The sequence below is a fragment of the Camarhynchus parvulus genome, chromosome 2 (genome assembly GCF_901933205.1).
Source record: "Camarhynchus parvulus chromosome 2, STF_HiC, whole genome shotgun sequence".
Classification (NCBI taxonomy): Eukaryota; Metazoa; Chordata; class Aves; order Passeriformes; family Thraupidae; genus Camarhynchus; species Camarhynchus parvulus.
The window spans coordinates 115,014,293-115,033,154 of NC_044572.1; the positions used below are offsets into that span (position 1 = coordinate 115,014,293).

The following is an 18,862-nucleotide window of genomic DNA, read 5'->3' on the forward strand; positions in this document are numbered from 1 at the left end:
TAAACATTCAATATAGTATCTTACTACCCATCACCTTATGTTTTTTACATTTATAGCCTGTTAAGTAAGTTTTTCTGTAACTCTTGGATGTTAGAAGGGGTGGGGGGAAAAAGTACCAGAATAGAAATGCTCTTGCTGTTGTGGTGTGTAATGCTATTACTGCTACTATTATTTGCAGCAGTGAAAGCACAGATGGAACTTTTTCAGTTGTCTGTGGTCAGAAGAACCAGCGCTTGTGCCACGTATGCTTGTCTTTGATTTTCTCCTAAACCTGGTGCCGTGTGCTGCATGTCACTGTGATTTAAATTTGATAACAGAAAGATTATTGATATCAGTAGATATGATCTATTTAAGGTCCCTCTGAAAATGGTTCTCTGAGTAACTTTAGTCTTCTGTAGAAAAAGAAAAGTTTTAGAGGGCATTCATTGCTTTTAGTGCTTAATATATCAAGTCAGCCAGGACTGTTCTGTTGAATTTTCTTTTTCTGGGTAGGAAATGGAGTGTTTAGTGGAAATCATAGTTGGTATCAGAGCATCATGAACTATGGTGATAGCAATACCGGGTGATGTAGGAGGAGCAGGCTGCTCTTCAGAGAGGATGGATCTCCACGCATTTGACGTTTTGTAGCTGAATGGAGAGAATTTTGCTGGTGGAGGGAGGAGGGTACATGTACAGGGCAGTACAGCTTTTTCTGTCCCCTCAGGACCTTGAATTCCAAAGCTGTGGGCTGTGCCCAAGAGAAGGAGAGTGTTTGCATTTGACTGTTCTGGAGGAACTGCTTTGCCTCTACAGTGAAGCAAAGGGGCTGTGGGTGACATGGATGCAAGCCCAAGAGCAACAATTCAGCCTGTATATGGGCTAAAATGTTTGGGTAGTCTTCTGTAATGCTAATTTATTTAATCATAGCAGTTTCATTATTACTGTTTTGGTTGAGGATGTGCAGATGTTTCTTCCCCTCTATTCCCCCTTTACTGGAGAAGTTGAAGTACTGTACTATATTCTCTGGAGACTCTTTCATCCTGACACATTCTTACTTTACTGTGTGACTTCCCTGTCTTGCCTGGTGATGAGCAGCCTTGTCTTAGAGGGGTTGGAAAAGACTGATGGTAAATCTCCTGGATATTGTCTAATCCAAGGAATTCTCTAGTAAGCACTAGGTATCTTGATAGCTGTGCCTGGGAATAACTTCACAGACATAATTTCACAAAGAGAATACACACATTTTTAAGTACAAATGTTACATGGCAGAATCAAAGAACCATTAAGGTTGGAAAAGACCTTTAAGATCCTCAAGTCTGACAGTCAGCACCTTCTGTGGTAAAACATGTTGGCATGTCCTGGCATGTCTTCTGCTCGATAGTGGATCATGCGCAAAGCGAAGTTTCCTTTTACTGTGACCACGCGCAGAGGGCAGGCTTGAGGTGGACAGGCTGTCAACATGATCAATAAGCTTTCACCAGTAGAATCCAGTACCTAATTGTCCCACCCTTTCTATGTGTCTCTGCAGCTAGAGCTAGTAAAAACTTGCCAAAATCATGAGTCCTCAACCAGTCTACATAGTGATGATGGAGAGTAGAGAGTCAGGCTGCTGTTGTGTAATACTTAGGACCTGCCCTGCTTGCATTAGGGGTAACCTTATACTGCTAGGTCAGTCTATATTGCAAAGTAATCTCTAGCAAAAAAAGTATTAATAAAACATTTGTCTTGTTGACCATCACATCACCAGTTACATACAATCCTTGTGGTAGCTGTGCAATGTCTTACATGTAAAGGCAACTTGGAGCATGCATGCTTCATTACTGTAGGGGTGGCAGTTGTCTGAGATTGCCTGGTCAACACTGATTCTGATCAATTCTGATCAATGGACAGCAGCCTAGGACATCTCTTATGGGACAAGTTAGTTGTTTCTTGAGCTGTGAACAAACTGTCAGCACTCATTGCACTGGCTGATATTCCATAGCTTAGTAATAGGTCTCACTTTTTCTGTGAGCACAAAGCACTACATATAATTGCTGTAGAATTATAATGAGATGTTTGCTTTTTGGATGGCCACATTAGTATCATTCATCTTTTTTAAAATCTGTGTTTCTTCACAGAGTACATGACCAGTAAATAAATAATTCTATTACTGTAGCTGTGCTGAGACTCAATTAAGAAACTCTGTATTTTGCATAGCATGTTTTGTTCCTCCAAATAGTGAAATTGGGTGATATTTTCAGCTCCACCAAATCAGAAATTATGGCAGTTTTACAGTGGTAGCAGAGGGCACTAACATTGGTTTTAATCACTTACACTCGACTGTTAGGATGCTGTTGGCATCAGATTTTTTTTTTTTGGATCCAGAGTTTTTCAAAAAACTTTGAATCAGCAAGTTATAACTTGTTTGTAATTGTACTGTTTTTAGCAGGTTCCAAGGAGCAGTAACAGAGTGGGATGACTTAGAATCATCTTAGATTATTCTGTTTTCTCCTAAGACTTGATTAAGAAATGGTATTGCAGAAGCACTTTGCTAAAACATTTAACTTTTTTTACGCACAGTAGTTATTTTGTTTCTAGAAAGGTATTACTAGAACTTCTGTTTTCTGTACACTTTCATTTGTGTTCTGAAGAGGTATGTCAAGAAATTTAGATTCCTTCCAAGCCTATTTGCAAAATAGACTTTCACTCTCATGTGGTGTGATGTCTTTCCCTTTATTGCAGAGATCACTGACAGCGCTTGTTGATTTTTAAATCCCAGTTGTCACTTTGGAACTACAATTTTCTTAGGGTTTCTGAATTACTGAGATACCAGTTGTTTCTAAACAGAATCATTTTCTCCAAAATATTTTAATATTAAGTATTTTCACATAGTACAGTAAAAGAAACTTTCACATCTTCAAGGTAGTAGTTTCACAGAAAAGGGAAGCGTTCATCATTCACAATAAAGGAGAAGAAACTGATCAGTAAAACATATTTTCAAAACAAGGTGTGAATGTAGTCTTGAGGATGTTGCTGAGCTTCACCTAGTATAGAAAAAATTCTGTACAGCTTTTGCTGAATGTAGGTACTGGCATTTGGCCGGAGTGTTGTTGGTGGTGTTGATTCCTGTTTACTCTAAGGTTTTTACTGATATGTGAGCACTGCATATGGACAATGTCAGGAAAGTATTTATGAAGGTCTAGAAAGAGTGACACATTTCACACTGAGGTGGCACTAAGAGAGGCCTAATTCTGAGAGTATTAATGAGACGAGTTGAGAATTGCAGGGACAAAGCAATGTATGACTCAGAAACTTTCCAAATTAGTCAAGATGAGTAGTTCATTCTAAATAATCCAGAGGGAGGATGAATCCTGTCATTAACCTTTGAAAGGAAGAATCCCGGCGCAATTTAGTTATGTGGTGGCTTTTAACACCTTTTGGGCTGTCCCATCAGGAAGGATATAATTCAAAATGAATGATCTCTGTGGCACTAGGTAGAGCTGCTGCTGGAAGCATGCTGTAGTGTGTGTTCTGTTTTCAAAGAATTTCCATAGGTTGTTATTTTAACTTCTCCAAAGTGAAGGTGGTAATTGAACAGGCTTGCAGTTGAGAATATTCTGCAATGATTTACCTAAAGTGAAATTATCCATTGTATGGAGATCATACCACAGCGGTTTGTATTATGAAGTCAGTGGGGACTGACTGAGCACTTGCTTTACTGTTAGACAACTTAGTAAACCAACATTCAAGAAAATTTAAATGAAGTGTTGTTGTAGATCTTTATTTAAATATGGAAAAGACCATGGAATCTGGAAATAAAATCTACAAGGGGAATTAAAGTGTAGTCCTGGTAAAAAGTTGAGGTTTTTAAAAATTGTTTGTTGTTTGGTGCTGATGTTTAAATTTCACAAAGTTAGCTGAGTCACATCACATACTTTGCTGCTCTTGCTTCATACATTGTAAAGCTCAGTGTTGGCTCAAGTTGCTGCTCTGTTAGGGAAGTGACACTCAGCTGCTTTCAGTACAGTTGATTGTGGTTCAGTCCTTGTTCAAGCAACAGAAAGACTCTCCTTCTTAACCTCCCTCCCTGCCACTCGCCCTCATTGGATTAATCCTGCCTCTTGTCCATCTTGCTACTTCACGTAACAGGCCTGGTTTGAGACAGCTCTCAATGCTTTGGGCTGGGGAAAATGAGCTTATGCTCTAAAAATGTAAGCAGCTGTGAAACACAGGCAAATTGGTTTTAATTTTTCAAGTCTTGGTGATACCTATTTGGAAGCTCAAAAATAGGTTTGAATTCCAGAAATTTTGCAGTCTAGAATCAGACAATTCTATTTCTCTAATAGTGTTTTCATTTTTAATTTCCTTGGGTGTTGTTGGCTCTTCCTGACAATACTGTGTAGCCTGTTGTGCCACAAATTGTTTTAACACTTCGCAGTTGTTGAAGAATCTCTGTTTTTCTCTAATAAGCTGCAATCTTTAGGAGTGTCCTGCATTGTGATATTGCATGTTAATAGCATTGATTAACTGTCGAGCAGTGGGAACTGATGAGAAAATGTCCATTGTAAAATTAAATGGAATTACTGAAGACTGCGCCATGCTGCTGGTTAGGGAGGTGACTAGCCCCAGTAGTCACTGGTAGGAGTATTAATGTGAGCTCCAGGTTTTTTCACATGATTAAAACAGGCCATCTGTTCTTTGTTAAATGTTTACAAAAACAGCTTTTCTCTAAAAGATTTAAAGAGATGTGGGTCTAGTAAACACACCAATATTTTTGAGCACCTTTTTCACCTTATTTCAAATAATACCAAAAATAATTCTGCTGCAATATCAAATAGGATGAATAGCTATTTGTGTTTAATCTCCACTGGTTTCTTTCCCATGCAAGATTAAATTCTGTACTAACATACTAAATTATGGCTTTGTTACTACTAAAAGCAGCAGGAGAAGCAATTTCTGTGAAGTATGCAGATAATTTTTTTCAATCTTTTGATAAAAAGTTTGTAATATACACATTTTTTAAAATTCTATAAATGGAAAATGGGGTTCTTTCATTAGAAATTGTGACCCTGTAACTAGAGCTAATCCTTTCTAGATTTAAAGAAGTAGAACTATTTGAAATAATTCCCTGTGGTAGGCTTAATCTAATATTTATAGTGAAAGCCTGTTGTTCGTCCTTTTCTCCCTTCTTAAGAAAGAGCAGACAACTGGTTTGGGGTAAGAAAATGCATCTTTCAAGCTGCTTCCAGTCTCTTCTCAGTAGATTTGTGCTGCTTCTACACAGCTTCACACTAGGGAGCAATGTGGGCTTGTCAGTTAGGGATAAACGGTTTTAGCATATTGCAGACGTACAGCCACACACTTCCTAGAAAAATAAAAGTATTCACAGCTCTTTCTTTGAAAGAGTGCTATAATTTAGAAAATCATGTGTAAGTGGATTACAAAACATGCCAAACTGCAAGGGGAGTGGCACGTGGCGAAAGTAATATATTTTCAAGTAATAGCAAATACAGCCTACAAAGCCTAATTAGGGCAGAATTGTCTTTTTGTAGCTGCAATCCCAGCAATGTAGCTGTGTTCCAGAGATTCTGAATTATATGAACCAAAACCATAGTATTATTATGCTTGGTAATGCACATAACTTGATCCTTTAAATAAAAGGCAGTAAGTTTGGGGGTTTTTTAGTATTTGTTTCAGGCATAATGTTTTAGTCTAATGTATAGTCTTTAGTTGTTTTAGAGCCTGAGAATGACTCTTGTGGATAAGGTTTCTGAAAAGTAAGAATCTGAAATTTCACAGAGTACTACAGTGTGGCAGCAATTGCTGCCATTCTCAGGGCCGTGCATTCTGGCCAGACCTTACATTAAAACTGGAAATGTCAAGCCGTGAAGAACTGACACTGCTGTTGTGGAGATTGGAAAGATTTGCTTATGCCTCTGCTGAAAGTTTTTGTTCAGACTTAAACAAACAAAAACAACCCACAAGTCTTACAAAGGCAGCAAGGATTTTTTTTTTAATATTGAAGCATTTATAAAATATAATATTTAATATTTATTCAGTGATGGTCATACCACTAATGAAGTTGCAATGTTGAAAATTTTGTAAAATTAAATGTACATGGCATTACTGGATTTCTTGTGGTTTTTAAAATTTGTTGGCTTGGCTGTTTTGTATGCATAAGAGGAAGAAAAATAAAACTACTGATTCTGACCTGTTCTAGAAAGTTGTACCGTATACATAAGCTTCTAGGTGATTGTAAAAGTCTCTCTTAATATGGCAAACTAATAAAGTAGTGCCAAATTCAAGGTACTTGCTCAATACAAAATCTGTAAATAATGTAAAGAAAACCCTGGAGTTCTTGTATGTTATATATATATCAGGTGAGCAGTATTTTAAAGCAGTATTGAGTATGGTAGGGGACAGCTCAGTGAAAAAATTAGTGAAACTTGCACTTGGAATTTCTGCAAAATGTAGGATGCATGAGATACAAAATAGCAGGTAATGCAGAAATATATTGACTATCTTTCAAAAACAGAGGTTAAAAGTACTGCTCTGAAAACTCGGGAATAAGAAGTATTTACAGATGATCTCAGTAATATCCCTGTATTTTCCCACCTAAAAATTATGGTTAGTGCAAGCACATAACAGTCCGAGGTACAGAGAAGACAGTTTTATTCTGTGTCATATAACAAATCTGAGACACTTAATTCAGTCAACCAAATTCACAGCCAATTAGAACATTTGAAAAGATCTCCATTTTATGTAATGCATAATTGGACTGCAGAACTCATTGTTACCACTGACTTTGTGGGGTAGTGTTTTCTATACAGATACCCAGTTTTTGTGAACTTTCCAGCACAGAGCTGTACGTGCCAGTGGTGACTACAGATCTCTAGAAGAGGTGTTGGTTGATTCTTCACAATGCCTATAGCATGAGGTGGTCTTGAAGTGGGGCTGACAGATGCAGTGCTAATGCAGTGAGTGCATGGGGCTCTCATCACAGCTGGATTTCCATTGCAACTTAGGCCCTTTTGCTCTAAAAAGGATCTTAATAAACATGTGGAGGACAGAAACATGCAGAAGTCACCCTTGGAAGTCCTCAGTTAAGCCAAGAGATGCAGACCATCAGTCTGTCACTCAGGCCTTCCCTCTTGTTCTCTTCCATGAAGAACTGTAGTGTGTAGCATGTACCATTTAGACCTCTCAGACAACAGAAAAAATTCCTGTCTTACCTTCCTGACAACCTTGCTCCTTTTGCTTCTGAGTATTTGAGTGTGCTCAGTGCACAGTGGGTTTACGTTCATGTGAAGAAATGGCAGAAGTAGTTGGGACTGCTCTGGTTCCGTTTGTTTGCATTCAGGAAATTGTATTAATACATTTGGAAATATATACATGCATTCACTTTCTCATGTCATATTGTCAAGAATTTTGTTTCCTAAATCCTAAGTGCATTTTTATTTAGATCTAGATGGCTGAAATTGATTATCAGTATATGCCCATCAGTTCTCCTTATGCTTAGGGATTGGTTTTGTAGTCATTCATTTGCACGCTTGCCACTTCTTGGTAAGTGGCATTGGAGAAAAAGGAGGAGAAAAGGAAATGCAAGGAACAATGCACTTGGACTGGCACTGCTTTTTGTAGAAGTAAAATTATGATTTGTTATTAACTTTTCTTCTCCACAGTTCAGCAGATCAAATATGTCAAATGGCTGTCCTTTTATACCATGATTAATCCACCTTGAGTCATCCTGACTTAATTTTTAGGAAACAGGAAAGGAGGAGAAACAGAGAGAGAAAGAGGGTGGGTAAAATGATCTGACCATATATGTAGGTGTGAGAAAGGCATCAGTACAGTGTCATGCTATTACTTTTCTTCTAGAAAAGCAGTGTCGTCCTGCATTTATAACCATGGGCAGGCAGGGAGAAGCAGGTCAGAGCTTTGATAGGCTGCAAAGTCATGGTGGAGCTGAGATATCTTTTGACTGCAGACTCATGGATCTTTGTGTAGAACAGAACCATTGAAGTGAAAATAGTTGTCAATATATCCAAAATATTTTAGTTTAGGTATTTAACATTTGTGTAATTATACATAGGTTTTCCTGTAGTTTGTAGGTTTGGTGTAAACCTGATATGCTACAGAGACTTTGAAATAGGATGTTTATGCAGGCTTATAAGCACTTACTGTAGTTCTCTGTCCAGTCTGGAGCAGGGACAAATCTGTTTTGAGTACAAGCTGGAAGCAGTGGATCTTGGATATAAAATGTAACCTTGTATTACATTTTCAAGTGGCTTAATCCTTAACTTGCTGATCAAGATACCTCCTGTCACAGATGAACCAGTGTAAAGTGCCTTAATTAATTTTTTGTCGATATAGCCTGTGAATACACTTTTATTCTCCTTCAAATGTCTAGAAACAAAGTTTAACAATTTTGTCCCCAAAGGACAAAATTCCAGTGCAGCTTAATAATTTTTAATAAGTTAATCATTTTACTAAAACCTGTTTTGAAATGTCTGAAATTGCTTTTATTTTGTATTGATGTGTTGTAGACTAAATATTTTCTATATTTCCACTTTATACAAGCTTTAGAATAATTTTACCCTTGATACATCAAGAATCTCTGATCATTTTGCTACTGTTCTGACTGCAAAAAGCATTGTTCTTTACTGCACAATGTTTCAGATATGCTGACTCTTGTTAATAGGTTAATCTTGTGCTTAATATTTTCTCCCTCTGTTACCTCATGTTCCAAAAGAGCAAAGTTTTAGAAATCAAAGTTGCAGATCTCCAATTTTTATTTCTCTTTATCTCTCTCAGCATTCTCCGTCGGAACCCTTTTTAGAGAAACCAGTGCCGGATATGACTCAGGTTAGTGGACCGAATACCCAGCTAGTGAAAAGCGATGATTATCTGCCATCAATTGAGCCGCAGCCACAGCAAAAGAAAAAGAAAAAGAAAAACAATCACATTGCTGCAGAAGGTCCCAGTAAAGGTTTTGGTAAGGAAGACTTTCCTGGGGGACTTGACAGCCAGAATCTAAGCAGAAACTCAGTGGATTGCTCCCAAGAAGACAAGAAGAAAAAGAAAAAGCCCAAGGCAAAAAAAGAACCGAAGGATCCTAAAGAACCCAAGGAAAAGAAGGAACCCAAGACCCCCAAAGTCCCTAAGACCCCTAAAGAGCCAAAGGAAAAGAAAGCAAAAAATACCACGCCAAAACCCAAGACCAGCAAAAAGGCTAGGTAAGTCAGGAAACTTGTATATGCAATAAGAGATAAACAGTGTGTTTGTGGGATTTCTAGAGCATCTGTGCTAAATGGCGTGGGTGGAGAGGAAATCTTGTTTTGTCATTTGCCTTATACCATCTACAACATCATGTTTTTGAGAAGCTTGGGCACATTTCTCTTGTTTGACTTTCCTGTTTATGGCTTCACAGTTATTTTAAGCAAGCTGGAAAGGCAGAAGGTTAGTTTTTCCTTTCAAGGCAGAAAAGTTTCTGGATGTGTTAGATTTCAAAAGTAACTCTTTCTCCTCTTATGCTCATCTGTCTTTGTGTGTGGTTTTTGTGTTGAGAAATTAAACAGCTTCAATATTAATGTAGGGTTTCAGAGATGAAGGCTGAGAGTAAAATGGTTTGATGATGTTTTTCCCTAAATAAAGAAATTAGGTACTTCACATTGTTGTATGCTGTACAACCCTTACAGACAGTTTTATACTAACACAACTCATGGGCTCTAATCTCTGCTGTTAAAAAGGCATTTTTTATATGGATATTGGTGTGTCCTCACCTTAGGGATGATATTAATTTTCCTGTTTCACATAAAAACAATTTTCCTAGCAGAAAATCTTTGTGGTTAGACCAGATGGTTCAACTATGTTTCTTAACTGGGTTTTTTAACTTGCCATTCAGCATCATGTACCTTTATCAGAATAGGTTTAAACCGTTCCAGAGTAGTACAAGAAAGCATAAACTGTCATTACGCATGAGTAAATATGTCATAGGTAATAACACAGATTCTTTCCTTGTCCCTCAAGTCCCTAAACACTGTGGTTATAAATGCCTACTTGGAAGAAAACTGAGACCACAAAGACATTAAAGCTCAATATTTTTTTTTCATTTGTACCTAGAATTTCTTACAACTGTTCTGAATTTGTTCCAAACATCTGAATCTGTTTTTCAAGATGTGGCTAGAGTTATAAAATATAACTTCCAGATGGAAGCACAGCCAGACTTGGTTAATCCAAATCAGTTTGCAAAATCCATTTGTATTAGGGTTTAAAAATTGCACTTAATGAATCAGCTTTGCATATATTCTACAAGACTGACTATTTATTGGTTAGGTTTGATACAGCTCTGTAGCTAAATGAGGATGGACGGTAAGATGTTATTGCTTTAGCAAGACAGAAAAGTTTCTGTACTAGCAGAGATGATGTTTCCTGAAGAATTTATAAACACTGGCATGTAAAATCAAGTGTTGTTGTGTACAGGTTATATTAACTGATCAGTAAATTACAGTTGATCAGCCTATCCCTATTGCAGCATTTACTTTGGCTGTGTACCATATTGTCCTAAGAACTAGGTTTACATACACAGCAGCAATTCACAGCTTAGAAAATCTCTAAGTTATATATCATCCAGCATGTCTTTTTGAAATGAAAGTACTCTATTAGCTAAAATAGCCTTTCCATAGAATCACAAAATGGTTGGGGTTGAAAGGGGCCCCTGGAGATCATGTTGTTCAAGGCCCTTGCTAAACCCGGCTCACCTATAGCAGGTTGCATGGGGTGCATCCAGGACCAGGTTTTTAGTGTCCAGGTTTTTAGTATCTCCAGGGAAGGAGACTCCACAGCCCCTGTGGGTAGCCTGTTCCAGTGCTCTATCACCCTCAGTGTAAAGGTTTTCTTTTTAGACAGATGGAACTTCCTGTGTTTCAGTTTGTACCCACTGTCCCACGTCCTGTCAGTGAGCACCTCTGAGCAGTGTCTGGCCCCACTGTTTCCACACCCATCCTTAAGATACTTGTATGCATTGGTAAGATTGCTTCCCAGTCATCTCCAGGCTAAACAGGCAAAGCTTCCTCAGACTTTCCTCTAAAGACAGGTACTCCAGTTCCCTAGACTCACAGGTTTAAAGGCTGACCAGGCTACATCATAAATGTTACTGAGCATTTCCCAGATTTTTGCTGCCAAAAAGTAAAAACCATTTACTGCATTGAAGCCTTGTTTGATAAACCATGGTTAGAAGGAGTCTGCCTCAAAAACACCCTGATGGTCTGGATGTCAGAGCTCAGAGTGGTCTGTCCTGTCCACTCCATCCTAATACCTCTATGCACATCTTCTCTAAATCTTGGGACATGCTGTGCAGATTAAAGGAGTAGTGTTTCCTCTGAAGGAACTAAACAGTGCTTGCTTAATTGTGTTTGTAGGCGAGTCTTTATCTGCTTTCCCATGCAATGATTCTTGTCCCTGGCTGGCTAGGTGACTTACTGTATTCTAGTAAGTACTACGCTCTGTTGTTTTACCTGTGAGAGAAACACGTTTGGAGCAGCAGCAAGAGCATTGGGTGTTCCTTATGCTTGCTCAGGGGTGTGGAGAAAGTCCTGCTTTTGCTGTAATGGGCTTGTGTCTCTTGTTACCAAATGCTGTCCTGAAAACAAGGTTGTTCTCATTTTGTGGTCTTGTCAGCTTCAATATTAAGCTTCTTCAAAGAACCCAGAGACTGTGTGGGGATCCTATGCTGCCAAAGAATTTTAAATTAGTGAAAGAAACTTGCTTACTTTGGCAACATCAAAGACTGGGGAGCCTGTCCAGTGACAGATCACTGAATAAAGTTTTTTAAATAAATCAACAGTCCAAATCATATAAGTCACAGTATTTCAGCAGCACTAACTCCGGAAAGGAAATATTACAGTAGCTTAGATGAGTGAGATTAATGCATGTTAATACAGATTATGGATGATTAGGTAGAAGCAAAATATTTTTATAAAGTTAGTGTCTGGCATGTCTTTACTGCTATTGCTTATAATGCTCAGTATTTTGCTTCTAAGTATTGAAAGGAATAGTGTGGTTTAGAAATCTAAAAATGCTGTGTGTAACTAATGGTCCTCATTCCTGAGTAAGATGATTAGTTTCAATAGAAGAGTTTTGCAATCGTGTAATATTAAGGTAAATAAAGTAGGCATTTATTGAGGAGCAATATTTTTTGGATAGAGCATAACGAGTCCTTAATAGTTAAGTTTGACACGGGCTGTAAGAGCATACACATGGATGAAAAAATCTGATGTTTAATTATCTTAAACCATTTTGTAATTTAATATAGCTCATAACCCTGTTATTTTAGTTCCAATTTCAACTAAAAGTATAATCCTTTTATGTAACAAATAAAAACAAAACCCCAGAAACTCTATCCTTCACATCTCTGTTATCTTTGGTGCAAGTTGCAACAAAATGAGCAGCCTGCTGCACTGAAATGCACCTTCATGTGAGGGACAAGTCAGATTGGAAAATAGAAGAACCTCATTAGTTTAATGGTGGTTTGAATTGTGTCATGGGATCTCAAAAAGAAAGAAAATGTCCAAATTTTCTGCTAGTATGTTACACTGCATAGTGAAAGAAAGATCACACATTAATATTACACTATTAACTTTTAATGGATATTAGCCCAATTCTACCAATACTGAAAGACAAATATAGTGGTGGCTAAAAAACATAACACTGGCAAAACAAATCTCTTGTGGACCAAACTAGACAAGTTTGAAAGCAAAATGTAGGTTAACCTAGGCTTATGAGTGAAGGGTTTTCATTAAATTGGGTGGATACTGAGTATTATGTGGGCTCTAAACTGTATGAAGCCAGCTTCAGGCACATGCAAAGCAGGCAGATTTTTCCAAAAGTAGAGGAAAGGGAAAGGCAAGTAATCCTACTGAATTGCAAAGTCATGGCTCAGATGTCTGTTCCTCCTGTGCCTGTCCCTGGAGGAGATGAGGACCACCTGTTTGAGAAGATCACGCTGCAGCACAGCTGATATCTCTCCTGCTGCTTCCTGTGAAACCCTAGAGACTGGCCACTGAGTATGGTGGCAGGAGCAGTAACTATTTGCAAGGGCCAAATGGCAGCTATTTGCAGGAGCCCTTGCCTCGTCCCATCTCCTCAAAGCAGTGTGCTGTGCTTTGCAGGGCTGCTCATATCTGCTTCCTCCCCTCCCTGTGGCAGGGAAAGCTTCATCTTCCCCACACACTAAGCAGCAGCCTGGGATGCAGTGTGGGGTGAGTCGGTTGTTGCTTATAAGGGGAGTGCTAAACATGACCATAATAAGGGTTTTTAGAGGTAGTTGGAGAAGAGCTTTTTTGGCACATGGTTTGGCTGTTTGTTGTTTCAGAAAGGGGATGGCTCCTGGCCACGGAAGTGGGAAGAGGCTGCTGTGTGGGGGAGTGGTGTGGACAGCAGGACACAGCCCCCTGGGGAGCTGTAGGACAGGAAGAGAGGTCCCGAGGCAGTGGTGGTAGTTTCCACTCCCAAGGTCGGATCATCCTGAGCGAGGCAGGAAGGGGCTGCCTTTGGGAGAGAACAGGAAATCGTGCGAGATTTCCATGCATGTGTCCGCTGAGGCTGTTCCTGTTCACACCTGTCCTCATCTCCCTTTTGAACCAGCCCAGCTGCCTGATATTTACCTTTGCTTGTGCTGCAGGGCAGGCCTTGTAGGCTTCACTATTATCAAAGCCTTTTAGTAATTTGGCTGACTTTTCAGGCTGGAAAAAACCTTGTTGTGTACTGTTTTTTCTACTTTTGTGATATGTAAAAACTGATTTTAAAAGAAGCTTTGATTACATTAGGAGCTTTAAAAAAATTGTTTTCCTTGGGTAAGGCAGTGAAGTATAAGTCTCACATCTCTGACGTTTTGAGAACATTTTGTTTTTCAATGTTTTTTATGCTCCACAGTGAATGTGTAAAGTTTGTCTAAGCTAGGTTCCAGTCATTAATCTGTTACAGGACAATGTTCCCAAATGGTAAAATAAAAATCAGTAATGCATCTGACTTCCTTTAGATCATAGAATTATAGAAAAAAACCATCATCCAACCCATGATAGTTGTCAGAAATACTAATAAACAGATCTATGAGTTACCCAGATCAGGTGAAGTAGTTACACAGGTTAAACATATGGGCTAATTCCCCCCTTAATCCTATAAAGCATGTCATGATTTTGGGGTCATTTTTGAGTCAGATGGTTTGCCCTTGTAAGTTTCTGGAGTTTCATCTAGCTCTCTTGGGGGCTGCTGAGCTGATACAAAACACTTTGTTGGAGTTTGGATATCTTTCTCAAATTGTATATATTTCTCTTGTTTCAGTTGTCCTACTTACTGTTTTCCTATTCAGCCTCTTTTTCTTCATGTTGTTTGCTTGTTTGACCTTCTGCAGGTTGTCTTCATACTGATCCTCTCTGGTCAGTATGGTGTGCAGTCCTCAGGGGTAAGAGGATGAAACCAGAAAGGGATGTTGGAGAGTGAGATTGTAAAACATCTAATCTGAAATGTCTGTATTGATATCATCTCTGAGGGATGAGTTTAACTGATGGTTTTTAAATACTTCAAAGTTTTATGTGTGGCAAATACTGCTCCAGTTTGTCCTAGATTTATAGTTCTTGTTTTGAGACTGGACACTTTGTCACTAGTGGGCCTTGGCTAAATTTTGCATTCATGCATGTGTAAAAACAAATATGAGAGGTAGCTGTTTAAATGTGTATGTTACAGTTTACATTCCTTGTTGCCAGACTTGGAAAATACTAATCGTGTGCACCCAGTGTTGAGCGCTGACAGGGACTCCTAATGATAGAGTCTCAGAACAATCTCTGAGTACTTGCCTGTTCTTCATGTGGAAAGGTAATTCTGTTCCAGGCTAATGCTGAGTGTGATCTGCTGGAAAGTGCAAAGGCTGAGTCAAAAGTGGGTACATTTAATTGTCAGGAGTAAATCACACTGGCTCCGTGGGAAGATGAAGCACAGTTGCTGGCAATGCAAGGAAGCTGATGCTTTCACTGGCCAGATGAAGCTCCTGCGTGTGTGATGCACTGGGAAGCAGTGTGTCCCTGCGTTTAGAGGGGTGGTGCTGTTCTATTTCTACTTCACTTTTTTCCCCCCTTTCTTTCAAAGAAGTTGTAGCTGTGCGTTTAAAAAGAGCAGTTCTGTTGCTGAATTTAGAACTTAAAAATTCCCGGTGGGGCTGCTCACGGGCTTTGTTCTCCGCAAGCTGGTCGGTCTTTCACGTGTGTGTTTATAACTGGTCTGGAAAGGGAAGTGATTTGAAACTTTGTCCGAATCGTTTCGACCGCGTCTCCGTTGCTGAGGGTGCCTGTGTACACCGAGGTGCAGGGCTCGGGGATAGATACAGCTCATGAAGTGTAGTCATGGCTCGGACAGGGAAAGCTCTCCCGGAGGCCAGACCGGAACCCGTGTCGGGGCGGACCTGCCCGCAGCGCCGGGCTCTTTGTCTGCGCCCGGCCGGCCGGTAGTACAGCGCGGTCGGTGGCTCGGCGGGCCCTCGTTAGCGCTGCCCGGCCTTTCAGCAGGCTGGTGCTTTATCCCGCCTAGCCCACGCTATTCTTCCCGGCTTTAAGCCTGTTATTCACAGGCGGCCGTGCACCGGGGGCACGGCACGACGGCTGAGCTTTAATTGCGCGCCCCGCTCCGATTTACGGGGGTCGGGGGGAAAAGCTCCGGGCTGCCAGCGCGCTTCACCTGGCGGCGACCGTCACCTTCCATTTAAACAAGTTCGAGAAACGCGTAAAGCGGCGTTCTATGTTTGTTTTGCTTTGTCGCTGTTTGGTGTTCGGTTTTGAGCGGTGTTTTTGGAAGCGGTTCGGCGGTGATTTGCTGGAGGCCGGTGTGTGTGCGGCGGGGGTTCCCGTGCCGCGGCCGCGCAGGTGCCGGGAGCGGGCGGGCGCTGATTGAGGGAAGCAGATGGCAGCGCTCGGTGGCCGCCGGCCAGCGGAGCAGGTGCTGGTCACGTGGCCGCGGGTTGCCGGGGCGACGCCAGCGCTCTCGGCGTGCGGATGAAAAGGCGAAGGGGGCCCCGCTTCAGCTGCGGCTTTTTGTGCCATTGGTGGCAGCCAGAGCGGAAACAAGCGCCGGCGGGGAGGGAGGGGAGCCCGCCAGGCACCGAGCGACGGAGGGAGGGAGGGAGGGAGGGACGCGCGCTGCCCGGCCCCGCCGCCTCTCGGGGCTCGCCCTCTGCCCGCGCTCCTCCCGCCGTGCCAAACTCTGCCCCCGCTGTGCCCGCGCTCTTTGCGCCGGGTCGGACTCTTCCCCCCACATCCCCTTTCATTTTTAATTCTTTTTTTAATTGTCACAGTTTGAAGTGGGCTTTTTTTGAGCGGTGTCGAGTCCTGTTAATTTCACAGGATTGTTAGGGTTGGAAGGCACCTCTGGAGATCATCTCATCCAAGCCCCCTGCCAAATCAGAGTCACCTGGAGCAGATGACACAGGAAGGTGTCCGGGTGGATTCTGAATGTCTCCAGGGAGGGAGACTCCACAACCTCCCTGGGCAGCCTGTTCAGTGCTCTGCCACCCTCAGTGTAAGGAAGTTCTTCCTCATGTTGAGGTGGAACTTCTGTTTTTGTTTCTGGCCATTGCTCCTTGTCCTGTCACTGTGCACCACTGAAGAGAGTCTAGCACCATCCTCTTGATGCCTACTGTTGAGATGCTTCCATGCATTAATGAATCACAGAAGTGTTAGGAATGGAAGCAACCTCTGTAGATCATCTAGTCTCAGTCGTCTCTTTAAATAGGCCCAGCTCCCACAGTCTCTCCTCTTAAGAGAGATGCTCCAGACCCCTAATCATCCCTTCTGTATCCTATTCACTAGCTCCTTGTCTTTGTTTCACTGAGGAGTCCAGAACTGGACACAGTACTCCAGATATGGCCTCAGTAGGGCTAAGTAGAGACAATTTTGCAATAATACAGATCCATGTTCAAAACTCACAGTCTTTTCGTGTGTAAATTTTTTTTAATTCTTTTTTTAAACTTGGAAATCATTGCTAGTTTATGCATAGGCTGCAAGGAGAAAATAACGCTGTAGCTGAGTTGTCGGAGTCCTGAAGAGACAAGTGACTGTATTGGGAAAATTTAAATTACAGCTCCAAAAGACACTATTGGTGGGCTAATGTGCTGATCAAAATGAACAAACTTAAAGCTGACGTTTAAATGAGAAATTACAAATATGAGGATCATGAAGAAAAAACAAACCCCAGGCAATTTCCCAGGTATGAAAGTAAAGTGATAAGAATGTAGAAGCCATATAAAAGTGTCTTATATAGTGCTTGGTGACCTCTGCTTGCCATGTGTCAGGAACCAGCACATTGCTCTGCTCTGCTGTCAGCCATCTCAGCAACTTCCCTTAGCAAGCCCCTCACACTGGGAATGGGCTGCTGGGAGCTGACCACAAAAATCTAGTAAAAATCTGCCTCAGACTCAAAGGCTAGATGTGCTTTAAAATACTACCTTCTACCATCGATTCTTATTGCCATTTAAAAATTTCACCCCTGCCATGCTGCAGATCATCTCAGTTTGTGATTTGGTGATGGTATATTTAAAGTTGTATTTTGCTATATATGTCTTCACCCATTTCCAAGCCAATGAGTGCATCTGGAGACAGTCCCAGCTCTTCAGGTGATGAACATTTTCATGGGGGAGGAAGGGAAGGAACTACCCTCAAAACATCACTCTCAGTGGATATAGCTTTCTGGTATTGTGTAGATGCTGAGATACTAGCTGGGTGTTTTTTCTCCCTGTACAAGCTGTAGTTACATGTATTGAAGCTGTATGGGTGCCCTCAGCACTGGCACTAAAGTGCATTTCCTGCTTGGAAATAGCAGGGATTGTAGAAGAAGATGAATTCAGTCCTTTGTCTTGGTAACGCTTGCCCTGGTTCTGCTTACCTGGGCTGCACAGTTAATACAAGACAAGCGCATGCGTAATCCTGTTTCTCTTCTCAGGTGTCAGGTGTCCAAACACTGTTTTCAGAAAGTGCAGGTTCTGGAGAGCAGCTCTTCCTTTCCCATCTCATTTTTAGTTTCTCGTTGAGTACAAATTGAGTGTCACTGTCTAAGGTCTTGAAGGAAAGAAGCAAGGTGTCTGTTGTTAAGGCTTGTGTAGTGATGGCCCATGCATCACTGAATTTGCAGTTACTTTGAAATACTTAAGAAAGGCAGTTGAAAATAATGAAGTCACTCAAAACAAACATCTCATGGATCAACTGTTTTTTAAGCACCTCTTGCTTGTATTTTTCTACAAATACTGATTAAAAATACCTTTGTTTCAGTAGCAAGAAGCAAGATTCAGAAGCCAGTGCTGCGAAGAAAAAGGTTAACAAGGGAAAGGAAGGTTCTGAAAACTCAGATTTGGAAAAAACTCCACCACCATCACCTCATCCTGAAGATGAAGATGATCCAGGGGTTCAGGTAATGCTTTTGTTGAAGTTCATTGTAGGCTTTGACAACTTAGAAGCATAAAACAATAGTTCTTGTGGTCTTCGTTACAGAGATACAGGTATTTGGGTAATTTCTGTGTTGTTTACAAAGAAGGTGAGAAATGAAAATCACCGTGGTGAATATTTTACAAAAACAAGTATTTTTCATCACAATTTTGCTTTACAGTCGTGTTGTTTGCAGATATGTGTACGATGCTGCTGAGTTTTCACACATTCTCTTTGACTGGTTTTGCAGTTATGATGCTGAATGTTCTGTTCTGTAGACTTAATGTACTATTACAAGGTCTTGCTTATAAACTTGGTGTTTATTCTTGCATTGGCTTTGCAAACCTTCTGAAACCAAGAATGAGGCATGACAGGGCAGAGTGTTGGAAACATGCATGTCAAGCACTTGTAGCTACACTGCTTTAGTGGATGAAGGGCTTTTT

At 40.7% G+C, this 18,862-nt stretch overlaps 1 protein-coding gene across 1 annotated transcript in view; it reads left to right on the plus strand.

The window, feature by feature from the left end:
* The window catches only part of CHD7 (chromodomain helicase DNA binding protein 7), a 132,463-nt gene that overhangs the window by 63,323 nt on the left and 50,278 nt on the right, over nucleotides 1-18,862 (plus strand). Inside the window, 2 exon segments of the mRNA XM_030971645.1 lie at nucleotides 8,773-9,194; nucleotides 18,267-18,405. Of these exon segments, the coding sequence (XP_030827505.1) occupies nucleotides 8,773-9,194; nucleotides 18,267-18,405 (561 nt within the window).